At 40.6% G+C, this 14671-nt stretch overlaps 1 protein-coding gene across 1 annotated transcript; it reads right to left on the reverse strand.

Moving 5' to 3' along the window:
- Positions 1-923: 923 nt before the first annotated feature.
- Positions 924-2763, reverse strand: LOC105023403 (aquaporin-5). Its single transcript, XM_010892554.3, has 4 exons — positions 2056-2763; positions 1716-1877; positions 1455-1535; positions 924-1320 (listed from the first exon to the last, which is right to left on the reverse strand). The coding sequence occupies exons 1-4, from the start codon at positions 2575-2577 to the stop codon at positions 1153-1155; spliced, it is 933 nt and encodes a 310-aa protein (XP_010890856.2). The 5' UTR covers positions 2578-2763; the 3' UTR covers positions 924-1152.
- Positions 2764-14671: the final 11908 nt, after the last annotated feature.

Genomic DNA, 14671 nt, shown 5'->3' on the forward strand with positions numbered 1-14671 from the left:
AGAGAGAAGGAAGAGAGGAGAGGGGAGAGTGTGAGATGAATGAGAGAGGGAGTATAGAAAGACAGGAATGAGATGAGAGAGAAGAGATGTGTGAGAGAACCATAAGATGAGAAAGAAAAAGAGAGGACAAAGAAGAGAGAGGAGAGAGAGGAAAGAGGTGGGAGAGAAAAGAGAGAGAGGAAAGAAGAAAGAGAGGACAAAGAAGAGAGAGGATAGAGAGAAGAGAGGTGGGAGAGAAAAGAGAGAGAGGAAAGAAGAAAGAGAGGACAAAGAAGAGAGAGGATAGAGAGAAGAGAGGTGGGAGAGAAAAGAGAGAGAGGAAAGAAGAAAGAGAGGACAAAGAAGAGAAAGGATAGAGAGAAGAGAGGTGGGAGAGAAAAGAGAGAGAGAGAGGAAAGAAGAAAGAGAGGACAAAGAAGAGAGAGGATAGAGAGAAGAGAGGTGGGAGAGAAAAGAGAGGAAAGAAGAAAGAGAGGACAAAGAAGAGAGAGGATAGAGAAAAGAGAGGTGGGAGAGAAAAGAGAGAGGAAAGAAGAAAGAGAGGACAAAGAAGAGAGAGGAGAGAGAAGAGAGGTAGGAGAGAAAAGAGAGAGAGGAAAGAAGAAAGAGGACAAAGAAGAGAAAGGATAGAGAGAAGAGAGGTGGGAGAGAAAAGAGAGAGAGGAAAGAAAGAGAGGACAAAGAAGAGAGAGGATAGAGAGAAGAGAGATGGGAGAGAAAAGAGAGGAAAGAAGAAAGAGAGGACAAAGAAGAGAGAGGATAGAGAAAAGAGAGGTGGGAGAGAAAAGAGAGAGGAAAGAAGAAAGAGAGGACAAAGAAGAGAGAGGAGAGAGAAGAGAGGTAGGAGAGAAAAGAGAGAGAGGAAAGAAGAAAGAGGACAAAGAAGAGAAAGGATAGAGAGAAGAGAGGTGGGAGAGAAAAGAGAGAGAGGAAAGAAGAAAGAGAGGAGAGAGAAAGCTGACTGCCAGAGAATATAGTACATCGTCATTGCTACAGCTGTTTGTGAAAAACACACTTATGTATCAGAGATCAGGAAATGGTGCACGGTCACCCATGATTAGTGGTCAGATATCATAAAACTGTTTGCTGTCACCTGTGGACAGTGGTCAGACATCAAGAAATGGTCTTCTGTGGTCTTTTAAAGATCCATCTCTACCCCTGCGTGTGTTCCGATGTGGTGGGCTGCCTGTGTGGTGCCTTGGGTAACAGTTCCTTAAACTCCACCAGCCAGTCGCCGGGGCAACCCCAACGTGGCTGGAGCACGAGGTCATGCAGTATGCCAGCCAGCACAGCCCCCACACATGGCCCGGCCCAGTACACCTGCACAGGACAAAGAGACTCAGCCCAGCTTTTGCAAGAAGATTTTCACGCGTCAGCAAAACCGGCACTCATGGGTCTAAATATTTTAATGAGGCACAATGAGTGGTGTTTCACTTATGTTTGGCCTGACTTACCCAATGATTGTGGAAATTTAAAGTGACCACAGCTGGACCAAAAGACCTAGCTGGATTCATCCCACAGCCAGTGTACCCAATCTGGTTGAAGAAGGCAGATGGTGAAAAGTGAGAGAGGGAGAAAATGAGAGAAAATTGGGCATTCAGTGGAAGTAAAATACATCATAGCTAAAATGTAGAAAATTCTACTCATACAAACTTTACTGGCGTCTTGCAGACAGAATTTAAACTAGCGCAAGTACTATCAGAAATGTCCCTCACCGCAACTAAATGTCCCAAAGTTACAGACAGACCGATCACTGTGGGACCCAGAAGGTGGAATGCTGATTTGGGTTGAGATGTGACAAAAACACAGAGTACCAGTTGAAAAGTGATGGCTGTCTCCGCAGAGAAAGCTTGACAGGGGTGGACCCCTAAAGCTACCTAAGAAAAGACATGAAAATCAGACCTGGATTCCATACACCAATGTACTAAAAGTAAACCAACCGTACAGTACATTTGTATACGTAGTTGTCTGGGAAAGGGAATACCCCAATGGAACTCTAACTGACTGTACCAATATCCCCATTTGTTAAGGAGACATGGACGGGATGGGAATCACCTTGTTCAGCCCCAGCTGTCCTCGTAGTGAGTCGGGCACCATGCCCGCGAGAAGGGCACAGGCACAGAGGGCACCGAGGAGCTGAGCACCCACGTACAGGACGGCCCTCCACGGGCTGACCCTCAGTCCTGCAGCGAGAGCCAAGGTCACGGCTGGGTTGAGGTGCACCCCACCTCCGGATGTAGCAGGAGCCAGACACATCGACACCAAGGCCGCGGACGCTCCAAATGCCAGCGCCACCCGCAGCGGATCAGGGTGGCACTGAGACAGGGGCTGGGCATCGGAAAGAGAGGCCAGGTCTGGCTCAGACGACAAGTCGTCCCGGTCTGGAAGCTGGGGCCACAGTACTGCCGAGCCCAGGCTGGCAAATAGGAACAGGGCAGTGCCCAGAAATTCACACAGGACGTCCCGGAGGAAAGAGAGTGTCCAAATATTCTTCAGAACCAACGCCAGGATAGAAAGGACTTGCATGGTGGATGAATGAATATCTGTCTCTCTTGGTTTGACGTTTTCTTCTACCATGAAGACCTGTCTGTAGCGGCGCAGTAGCAGAACCAATCCACCACCAGAGGATAGTGCAGCTATATAGCGGTGGCACCAAGCCCTTGTGACGCGTCTGACAGTCCATTCTTTTTTTCTCCGAGATGACTTGCCTGATTACACAGTCACCTCAGCATACTGGCGGTATTGTAATGTGTAAGTGGGTAAAGGTAGAGTGGAGGCGGGGAGGGGTAGCTTTGCCAATGCCTATTTTGGCATTCTGTCTTTCTGCAGTCTCAGGTGGCTTCTGGTAGAAGTCGAGGAGAGTTTTTTTTCCCGGGGTAATTTTACCCATGAGTAATTGAGTCTGAGGTGCCCTCTTGCTCTGCCTGCCGTCTATCTGTTCAATCAGTCTCTCTTGTTTCTACTAAACCCATGCCCCTGTTTCTGAGTAGTTCCACTCCCACAGGATTACAGTGAGGGGTTTACCTGAAGCTTCCTACCTTTCCACACGAGGAGTGTTGCTCGGGTTTGAGGTGAAAGGGCCAAACCCACCCTGAGTGCTGATTAGCAATGAGAGAAAGCTGAGGAGAAAAGGTCAGGAGAAAATCTACATAATTTTGTGAGGCTGCAACTGAACTTACCAAGAAACGACAAATCATGTTTGTCCAAAAAAAGCACAATACCGAATGTTATGCCAGTGTTGTAAAATGTGCCAAAAAAATCCTGTTTTAATCTCCTAATAGGAAATTCTTTATTCTGGCAGAGTTGCCAGGGAAGTTTCACTCTGACTAAGAGTTGTTGGAGGAATGGAAAAGTACAGCAGAAAAGCATTAGAAGGTCGACAGTAACAATGGGAGCACAGTTCAGACCGAGATCTCCCTGCTAAGATAGCAGTCCGCCAAGGTTATGGACATAGGCCAGATGAATCAGAACGGTGTGGAATATGATTAGGAGCGGTTTTGTTTCAACAACGCATGGCTCTGGTGATGAGGGCAGATGACAGGGAATGTCAGAGTAGGACATAATCCCCAACACAAAAAAAAGGACGGGCCTTAGGCGTGTTTTACAAGGGGAAACTGTAGAGGAGTTTATTTGTGATTTGTACTCTATATATTAAAAAGCGAACAAAAGTCAGCATACATCGCTATATGTCTTTCTCATTATTTTACTCACTTTTAATATATTGCTGCTGTAGCGTGCAATTAAAGATGAATTAACTCTGTGTAGTCTGCTGTCCTTTGTAATATATTTACCTGTCCTTGATTCTGCTTCAGTTTCTCTTCATTCCTCAGGCCTCAGCCTTTTGGACGGGTTGCTTTCCTGTCTTACCTCCCCACTGACATAGAAGGCCTTTATGTCCCTGCTACCCTTTGAGTGCCCCTTAGCACACTCACTGCTAATGGATGAACGGGGTACAGGGAATTCTGACGGGTCAACAGCCACATTAGCTGTGGTACCATGACAGGAAATTGGCGGCAAACGGAATATAAGGTGTGGGACACTTGTTCCACTTGGTCCTTGTACATTTTTCTCCGTCCTTTGCTTCAGATAGCGTAACGTCTATTCCGTCTCCAAAACCCACTTCATGCTCACTTCTCCACTCTCCAGAAACGTGATGACTCTGTCTCAGTTGGTTTATTGCTAAAGTGGTGTGAATGACATGGCTGAGTCTGAACTTTTGATGGCCTTTTGATACTTGTCATGGATTGGGTACACTCTCGCATTCACTCCAGCCTCGCTTACGAAGCTGACATGGGATGCAGTGGGGAGTTAAAAGTGCCAGTGTCCAAAAGTGTTTGAAGCCAAATGCAAAAATCTTGCTAAATCAGCGTTAGGTGATGAAGTTATATTGTCCCTTGGTAAAGTAATCAACCAATTAGGAAGAATGTACTAAAAAAGGGATATAGCCTCAATTGGATGTTCCACCCAGTAGACAATTTGCCAGGGTAGCCTAGTTGTTAGACCAGAATGTCTCTAATCTGAACCTGCAAAGCATGGCCTTATTGTCTTGGGGGCCCCTTGCATTCATTTTGGTTTTTTACTTTGTTTTTTACTATTTCTCCATGATGTAATACAGTAAGGTTGTTTTAGTTTTCCTAACATGGTCCATGAGCTATTACATGTTCTATTTCATGACACATTAAGGCTATTTGAAACAATTATGTGATAGGGGACAGACACAATTGGAATGGGGAGAGACAAGGAACGGACACTGTGTCAGTGCTCTGGGTCCTGGATAAATAAATAAATAAATGCACCTTATTAACTAAAAGTGAAAGAAACATAATGAAACAAAAACCCAGAGGCAGGGACGAGCATCCCTCTCTTCTCATGTCCATTCGCCTTATTCACCTACAGCACTTCCTTTAAACCAAAACGAGGCTGTGGGGAACGGAAGTAACGTTGGCCCGCTCATCTGTAGATTTCTGTCATAACGTTACCTACAATGCCGCCGCATTGTTGTGTTCCCAAATGTACGTCTTCAAAGAGAAAGAAATCCTATACAGGTCAAACCTTCCATCGTTTCCCCAAAGATCCTGTACTTTGCCGTGAATGGATTCATAAAATAAGAAGAGATCCCGGTCACCATTTCAAGGTAAGATATTAACATTAGTTTACAATGCAAACGTTAGCCATATTTACGTTAACTGTCATGGAGATTGCTAGCTAAACCTTCCGGCTAAATAGACATTACTTGATTAGCCACGCACCCGTCCTTTTTAAGTTATAACAAGCGAAGGGCTGATTCGGGGGTAACGTTAAGCAAGTTGTTGCTCTTTTTACTAGCCTGGTCAGCTAACGTCCTGCCGTGGGTAGCCATGTCTTACAGCAAAATATAAACAAGACGTGATCTGTGCCTGTTTATGATAATAACCATTGCTAATCTAGACCATGTTAAGCACACAACTACGTATAAACAGTAACATCCATTTTACTGGGTTTGTGCATCCCAGTAGACGACATTACTGATTCGTTTTTAGCATCTGTGTTACCTGTGAGACCTGAATAGTACCTTCCCCAACCCTACGTAACATCGCTATGTGAACTGAGCAACCCATGCCTGTAAACAAATTAACTTAATATTTAATCATTTTAATAACCAACAGTAGCACCCTGCCTTGCTTTGTAGTGACACTTGGAAACAAGCTATTTTGACTGATGGTTCCAATAAATTTTTAGCTAAAGATCACATCAACTGCACATAACATGTCATTTTTAGTCTAGCAGGGAAAAATGAACTGTTGATATGAACGATCAAGATGAACTGTTGATATGAACGATCAAGGTTAACATTTGAACGTTTAGCAAGCGTATTTGTTCTAGCAGTGGCACCACTCCTCAAACTGAGCAGTTTATCCACAGTCATGATAGCTGAATGTTGTAAGGTGCCTCGTTTTTTCACATTGAGCGAAAAGACTTAGGTCTCGCACTGACTGTCTCGCTCCTCTTGACTGTCGGTAAAATAATTTGTTAACAGTCAGTCTAGTGTGGTTAATATATCTTAACAATGCTTAGCATCAGCTTGTATTGTTGTCACGTCCTGTTGTTTTATCTAGCCAACAAGCTAACTTTGAAAGTATAACGTTAACTAATGTTGATTTCAGAAAAAAAGCAGTGCTCGTCCGTGCATTACCTTCTACCAAGCGTGCCGCACAAGCCCTGAAAAGTGAAGCCAAAACGTCTCGATCGCCCCCTGGTGAGTGGTCCCAGTATAGGTCATAAACTCCCCATGTTATTCAATGGGACGCGAGACCAACTAAACAATTAAATTACCCTTCAAATATCTTTTTTCCGAAGCTGGTTTCTGTCATTTACTGTAGTTTGTATCACGCTAATGTAAATTCAAGAGTTTGTTTTTAAAATAAGTTGGTTTTTAGTTAGCTATTTAATGCTCTAAAAACGGTGGTGTGACGTCGTGATTCACAGCTGTGGTTGACACTGAAGCTCCAACAGGCTTTTTTCGCGATCTTCGGAGGACTAAGGAGATTGGAGCTTTAAATTTAATCTCTAAATTTCTATAATTGATATAATTTCACACGGACATAATGGGTTGTTCTGCAGTAGATTGTGCTAACCGATCTGGCATTTCCAATCGATCTTAGAATTTTTTTCGGTAAGTTAAATTTATAAGCTATTTAATTAGTAAATAAATGTAATGGGCAAGCTAACGTTAGCTAAAAGACAACAAGCCTCGTTAATAGCTAGCCGGTGATCGTTAGCTAGAAGTTACCAATTATTTTTGTATTAGACCTATTCTACATTAAGGTTAAACATTATGTAAGTTAGGCTATAACATATCGTATTTTAATGAGGTTGGAGTGGAACGGAGCAGACAGAGTTCACAGGAGCAGGACTCCACTTCCAAAACAGTGCAGCGTGTGCTTGCGATTGATTACGGTATGCGCATTCTGCGTGGCTAATCAAGTTAGCAGCGCTAACTCAAAATGTATTTTTAAAATAAAAGCCATCATACAAATATATAAAGTAATATAGTTTACGATCTAGTCTGTACATTATGGGGTGGTTTCCCGGTCAGAGTTCAAATTAAATCAGGCTAATTCTACTTAAATTACTCCAGACTTAAAAAATGGCTTTCTGAGACATTGCTTAACTTGAGATTAACTAGTTCTAGACTAGGGAGTTGAAGACTAGGGTAAATAAGGACTAACCAGCAACTCTTTGTGAAGCCTGATTAGATTAATGACGTGCACTTGGTGCTGACCTGAGAATGCTTCAAAAACCAGGGACCCTTCAGAAACATTTGCATTTTGTAGAACTGGAATAAGCCACTCAACCAAACAATGGACAAAGGTAAAAGAAAATGTTCAAATAATTCCAGTGACCCTCTTGAAGCATATTGTGTCAAACCACCCTATTATTGAGAACAAACAGCATGATGAAAACAAGAAAAAGAATGCTTGGACGTCCATTTCTAATGAATTGAACTCAAATGAAAAAGTAAGCAAAAGGACCATTGAACAACTTCAGATAAGATACTGTATTTATTGTTGGCCCACTTTTACAAAGCAGTGACTCAGATTTTTTTTTTGTATGTAACAAACAGTATCATACAGAATTGCTAGCATCATTTTTATATTGTCTTGTTTTTCTAAGATCCTGTGGAAAAACATAAAAATACACTTAAAGAAGACAAATGCAGTTGCTCGTAGGGAGTGTTTCAAGACGGGTGGTGGACCCCAGAAAGACCAGAAACCGATGACCTGGGAGACTTGTTGACTGCGATCATTGATAGCCAGAAACCCTTGGAAGGAATCCCAGATGATGATCATTTGGACAGTTCAGATGGGGCACCGTTCCAATACTCATTTGGTAGGACACATTAATTCAACATGTGCCATTCTCAGACAACAGGGAATATGTAATGTTGGCAGCCATCTCCTGCACTCCCATAACCGTAAATGTGATGAACTCAACTTGAAATACTGTTCTCTAATGCAGCAATACAATATTTCAGATAATCACCAGAGCTTGGAGGGCCTGAGACAGGATGAAGGTCAGCCCAATACATCTGCAGCAGTCAGGAGGGAAGATGGTGTCACTAATCTGGGCCAGTGTACAAGGAAAAAGAGTTTGACCATGCATGAGAAACTGGCCATGTAATTTCATGAGCACAAGTGTCAGATGAAAGCCTTGGCTCAAGCAAACAAATTGTCTGCTGCATTTGATTTGTACATATGGAAACGGTCACGGAAGTTGATCTCATCAAAATCATTCAGTGGGTTGCTCCTGTCTATAACTGCCACTCTGTCTGGTCTAGTTGGTGCTCTTTCCTCATCATTGAAATAGTCCAGGTAATCCATTTTCCTTTATTGCAAGGGTCAATCTGGAGGCCAACATCAATTCATCAGAAGTTAAACCTGGCTCTGGCCAGGTTTAATATAAGCCTTCACTTAGACCTAGACTAGCTCTAATCATCCTTCTAGAAATGAGAATGTATAAATCAAGACTATGGAAAGTCTAAGACTATTATAAACCATGTCTAAGAAATGCTATTTTAGTTGGTCCAGTTTAAATGTGCACTTTAGTCTAAGACTAGTCTTAATCGGTGTCCAGGAAACTGCCCCTTTATGTTTAATGTCTGTTCCAATGTTATTCTTGTCTGTTGATTTTCAAAGACTACATTTTTAACTATATAGCCTTATACATTTCAATAAGGGCTTTTATTGTGATAAAGAAAATGTGAGTGCTGCCAGCATACTATCATGCTGCCCAGTGACGATAACTGACTTTTTCGTCAAGTGAAAAGACGAATCATGTAGCCAGCAAAGTGTTTGTCTATCCTTAACAAATCCTAATATCCACCAGAACTGGTTTATTTTAGGCTTCCTATTACGTAGCTACTGAAGGTTGTAGCTAGTGAAGCTTTTGTCTGTCCTGAGGCATAATATGTTTTAGCATTGACGGGAGGCAAACGCGGGAGCTGTTGTTCTGTAGTCCGTGCCTCTAACCGCTACGCTATTTAAGAAGGGGTTATCAGGCAGTTGCATCACCCCAAGTGGGAGCCAAACAGACGGCCAGTGGATCTGTGTCGTAGTGGTTAACGACACGGCCTTTCACGTGGGTCCCAGGTTCGATTCTCGAGAGAGCAGCCAAGATTAATTTTATTGCGGGCTGAATTAGGCTGGCCTGGTTTCTTGTTCGTCAACATGTTAAACTAGCTAATAAATATCGATAAACTTGTTTTTTGTCAGCATACAAAAGCAGCTAATGAATATTACAATACGGGAGTTTTTATTTAACTAGGTTTTTTTGTAACATGCTAAACAAACTAATGCTAACACCATTGGCATGGGAAAGCTTTTCACTTTAAAAAAAAGGAAAATATAGTGGTAACAGATTTGAAACAACTCAATTGCCCATCTACAAATTTGCCTTGCCTAGCCATACTCGAGTCTTGGGAGGTCAACATAGTGGTCATCAAGAAGAGGTACACCTCCGGGCTTATTCAACAAATATCCCATTTGAGCAAACAGTAGCACAACTAGGATGTGCATCGGATGATACATGTCCCAATCTTGGACTCTCCCAAGCCAGCCGGGAGATGTGCGACAAGACCAAAATGAATTTGGCAGGGGAAGAAAAAGGAACAGTTGAGAAAAAGGAGAGGGGAAGGTAGAGGGCTAATAATTCATGTAGTAATTTATACAGTACACCTCTGTGGTAAGAGCTTGTTGATTGGGGCAGCAACATTAAAGTTGTTGTTTTAACTAAAGGACTGAGTGCTTAAGTGAGAGCATTAGGGCTTCAGAAATACGTTTCCAGTCCCTATAAACGGTGCACATATTGGGCGTGGGAGCACATCTCAACGCCCTTAATACACAGCACTCCTATTGACACAGGACCGGTGAGGGACCGTCTGCCCCTCCTGGCCTAATGCAAATGTCTTGTAAATCCTGATAATCAGTCCAGATGAGGCCTGCGCCAATGTACTGTTTATCGTCTGATTATGTCTTGTCAAATCTTTCCGCCAGGCAGGAAGACTATTGGAGTCACAGGGCGGGTTTCCAGAGGCACCCTCTTCCCTGTGGAGTGTAATAATGTGTTGTGTACTACTTTAGAACAGAGCACACAGCCCATAACACACAACTTCTGAACAGAACCTTTGAAGGCCTTGAGGGGTGGGACGTAACCGACACCACTCCATTGAAGGCTACATAACCTTGGCAGCAGAGTCAGTACATATAATGCACTAGATTGAAGAAGTATTTACGTGATGCATATAAAAAACTTTTATTCCAAATGCTTACATAAATGTGTTATTAAAATATAAATAATTTAAATATGTATAAAATATCAATTTGAGCCAATACTTTATATTTTACATTTATCGCATATTTTATATATATATATGCATACATATATCCTACATTTTCCAAATTTATTTTTGAAATATGCCAGGACCATTTGAAGACATAAACCGTGGGATCTCACAGACATAATGTGTTTTTCTGAAGTGGAGCTTTTTATTAAACAGTCTGAGTTTCCCCGGCTATTACAGTTTAAATTGATCAAATAAAGGTTGAAGACGTAAACACTTTCTGATTTCACAAATGGTAAGCTTTCATGGGGGGGGGGGGGGGGGGGGGGGTGTACTGTAGTAAGTCCAGCGTTATACACATGGTAAATGTTATATCAGCAACCTTTTTCATGCAATGTTTGGTACACTATACAACCATTCAGTGAGGTGTTATGTTTAAAGTTTTGTGAAACCTCAGTCTTGCACCCTTGGTTTTAATAATGGAAAAAAAAAAAACATGGAAAGAAAAACCTTTAAGATCATGGTGAATGGAACAGCTTATAAGGACTAGTTTCACTAGAGGGCAACATTGTCTCATTGTAAAGACCCACATCAGTTTAAAATGATAGCCACTCTTAAACAAAAAAGTTAATAATCAATAGAGAATAATACGTTATAATTTAAACAACTCTTTCCAGTAATTAGCTATATTCTAAGCTCAACACACTTATGATGTAATTTTAGTGTCAAAAAGTCAAGTTCTCTTCTAAAAAAAATCAATAAAAATTATTGACCCTTCTAGGATTTGTAGAAAGAATAATAATGAAATCTACAATAATATTCTTAGCATTCATCTTTTAGTAGATCTCACTGTTACTTCCTGTATAGTGGTTGTTGACCTTTATAAATCAGCCAGTGGCTACAGACAGCTACAACTAAATACAATAATAAATATATATATCGTCAACAATTAACCATTTTAAATTCAACAAAACAGTTATTTACTTGCCGGTTAAGGACGTATGTGTATCTTGCAGCTAAGTGACACAGCATGATATTTATGAATATCTGAATTTATGAATTTATTATTTATGAATTTGTACCACCAGACCTACAATTTGACAACATTTCAAAAATAGTTTTTTGGAAGGGTTGCAAAACACATTGATTTGTGATCTTTTTTTTGTAGATGATTTTAACATAATGCATGAAGAATGCTTATCTTAGTACCATTACTTGGGATTTGTTTCACAAATGCTACAAAATGAATGACACTCATATTAAAACTGTATGCTTTTCAAATTAAAATGATCTCTATGGGTCATTGTTGGCACTGACAATACATGTAAAAATTGCTTCGATGATATGGATATGATGTGCTAAAAATTATATACAGTCAACTCCAGAATTATTGGCTGTCTTTCATGACAATTTGCTAAAATTAATTTATATAAAGAACCGCACATGTAATGACTGATATTTTGGGCTTGAACAGATGGGTAAGCCACATGCTTTTATTTTCAAAGAGATTTTTGGGACAGAAATCTTCAGTAACACAAATTTAAGTGAAAATGCAAAAATACTGGCATGCAAATTGTTAGTATTTGGTGAAGCTCCACAATTGGGGTGTCATTAGTCCCTGGCAAGAATGGCACTCAGCCTCTTTCTGTAGTGTCGATTTTGATGTGTGCTTCGGGTCATCGTCTAGTTGGAAGACCCAACTGCGACCCAGTTTCAGCCTTCTTGCAGGGGCAACCAGATTTTGTGCAAAAATGTTGCCATTATGCCACTGTCCTAAACAAGAGCCCCACTGGCAGCAAAACAGGCCCAAAGCATTGAAGAGACACCACTATATTTTACTGTGGGTTTGAGGTGCCGTTGTTTGTATGCAGTCCCCTTTTGTTACCAAACATGACGATGGTATGGGCGGCCAATAAGCTCAATTTCTGTCTCATCTGACCACAACACACGATTCCAGTTGTAACTCCAATGATGTTTGGCAAAGTTCACCCGCTGGGATTCATGTCTTTGTCTTAGGGAGGGCTTCTTTTGTGGAACTCCTCAAAATCTTCTGGTCATGGAGGTGCCATCTCACTTGATTTTAAAACAGTGAAACCCAAGGTTCAACTGTACTTTGCAGTTGTGAAAAGGTGATGTTTGGCCTCCTCTTTGGCTCTCTTATCACCCTTCTCACTGTGTGTTGGGGCAATATGTGGATGTGTCTCTTTCCTGGCAAATTGTCAACTGTTCAATGTTTTTAAAATGTTTTTACTATGGCCCTGATTGTGCTTGCTGGGGATTTCAACTGAATACCTATTTTTTTGTAGCCATTCCCCAATCCATACAGTGAAACCGCTTTTGTTTCTCATTTGAGTTGAGAACTCTTTGTTTTTAAAGAGAATTGCTGCTAGTTTACATATATGAATATTTTTGTTATATTTTTTGCTATATTTTTGCTTTAAATTTCTTAATTCTTACTACGTAGATGTTGTGTCCCATGTCACAATAATTTAATTGTGCAGGATGACGCTGTATTATTCAGTGTGTTTGATAAATACATTTTGAACTTTTGAATTTCCTCTGTATCAATGTCAACTTCTGCCTGCTCGTTTGCCTGTTCATGGATCTTGAGTAAATTTTATTCTACCCCATCTGCAATTGGGACAATATCTCTGCCTCTCCTGAGTAGTATTGTTGGAGAATCAATGGAGCAAGTTCGCCAATGAGATACACAATTTTTGCAAGAATCCTTTTAATACAGAGGATCGTGACCCCCACAGAAGAGGACTAAAGGGAAATGTAATTCCATTAAATTAAGCAGTTCAACCAGTGGAGACAAGACAGACTGTAAGTAATACTTCTGATTGCTATGTTATGATACACAACGTACACATTGCCTCCGGATATTCTGGGAAGGGTTGGGGATTAACGCATTCACCATTGCAGAGGTGTCTGTCTGAAGTGAATATCAAAGACATATATCAAAGCTTTCTAACTACCAAATACTAACTTTTGTTTTTCTGTGTATACACGTACTCTTTCTGAATGAACACATGGATTGATACTATTGTGAACAAAACTGACCGGTAAACACAGGAAGTACCAATTATTTGAAATGAGAATTATATCACAAAAATGTAATACAACATTGTCATTTTGTTTGGGGTGAACAGAACCACTTGTCTTAGTTTGGAGTGGTTTAGAGTAGTTTTCCACTTGCAATGCAGCTTTGTGATCGGGGTACGTATGGTTTCCATTCATGTATTAGTATGATGCTGATAACGTTAATTACAGACTGAGACAGAGCTGAATAATAGATTGTTTTTAATGTTTTTAATGTGCCTGATGGACCAACTGGGAGTAAGGAACTGTCACCGAAATATGTTTTTTGGATGAACTCTCTCTTTAACCATGTTGATGGATGGCAAAAGGTTTTTATCTGTGTGTTACCTCATATTTTTACCCCAGTGAAACAGGAAATGGTCATAGACTACAGGAAAATTCCTAGACACTAAAAGCAATATCAAAAGTTATTTTTTCCCCAAAGACACAAATTAATTTGGTTTCATTTATAGCATTCTTCAAGGGTATCAATAATTTTGCCACATATGTTTTTGACAGAATAAACTTTTCAGAAGATTAAAAAATGTAATTATTTTATGTATTATCCATATTGCATTAATGTTTTGGCCCATTTTCCTGAGGGGTGCCAATATGTCTGGACTTGACTTTACGTCTCTGGACTTGGATGGGATTATGCCCAGAAATGCTAAAATGTTGCCATGTAAATACCATGCTAGCGAAATTTACCAAAGCATGTATCTCTTCTCATACTTTGTCCATAGACTGTTTACAGGCAATGCACACAAATGTACCATTTTGTAATTTGTATGAACTATCCCGTAAAGTAAAAAATGTGGCTTTGCAGGTATCTGAATCCTTTAAATGCATTATAGACGACTTCTTCAATACAACGTGTTTTCAGTCAGGTTCCAGTGGAGTTTTAGTCATTTTGAGATAATATTGTTTCTTGCATTTTTTATAAATTGATTGTTAAACCAAAGTGTAATTCCCCAAGCAATTTTGTTATTGTTGCAATAGCTCAGTATTTAAGCCTTTTTGGCTCTTGTTCAACAAAGGTCCAAATAATTTTAGACCTGTCCCAAGATCACAAAACCTGGTCCTGAAGCTATGCAGTGAACATGCGTTTTTGTCTCACCTTCAGTGTATGTAACTGGAGTTATCAGCCACTCATCTGGTTTCTCTTTCAGCATGAAAATGAAGTTACTGCTTTGATGTGGTGCTCCAGATTTGCTTTGCAAATAAGATGCGCTAAAAATAGAATTTTGAGAGATCCTCCACCCTTCATCCCAT

Source organism: Esox lucius, chromosome 11, assembly GCF_011004845.1.
Source record: "Esox lucius isolate fEsoLuc1 chromosome 11, fEsoLuc1.pri, whole genome shotgun sequence".
Taxonomy (NCBI): Eukaryota; Metazoa; Chordata; class Actinopteri; order Esociformes; family Esocidae; genus Esox; species Esox lucius.

What these genes read in the sequence shown, in the direction of transcription:
- LOC105023403 (XM_010892554.3), bottom strand. Translation starts at nt 2,577, where the DNA reads ATGGTAGAAGAAAACGTCAAACCAAGAGAGACAGATATTCATTCATCC. An exon ending in GACAGCTGGGGCTGAACAAG is followed by an intron (nt 1,878 to 2,055) that starts GTGATTCCCATC and finishes GTCTTTTCTTAG; the next exon opens with GTAGCTTTAGGGGTCCACCC. An exon ending in CTTTGGGACATTTAGTTGCG is followed by an intron (nt 1,536 to 1,715) that starts GTGAGGGACATT and finishes TTCTTCAACCAG; the next exon opens with ATTGGGTACACTGGCTGTGG.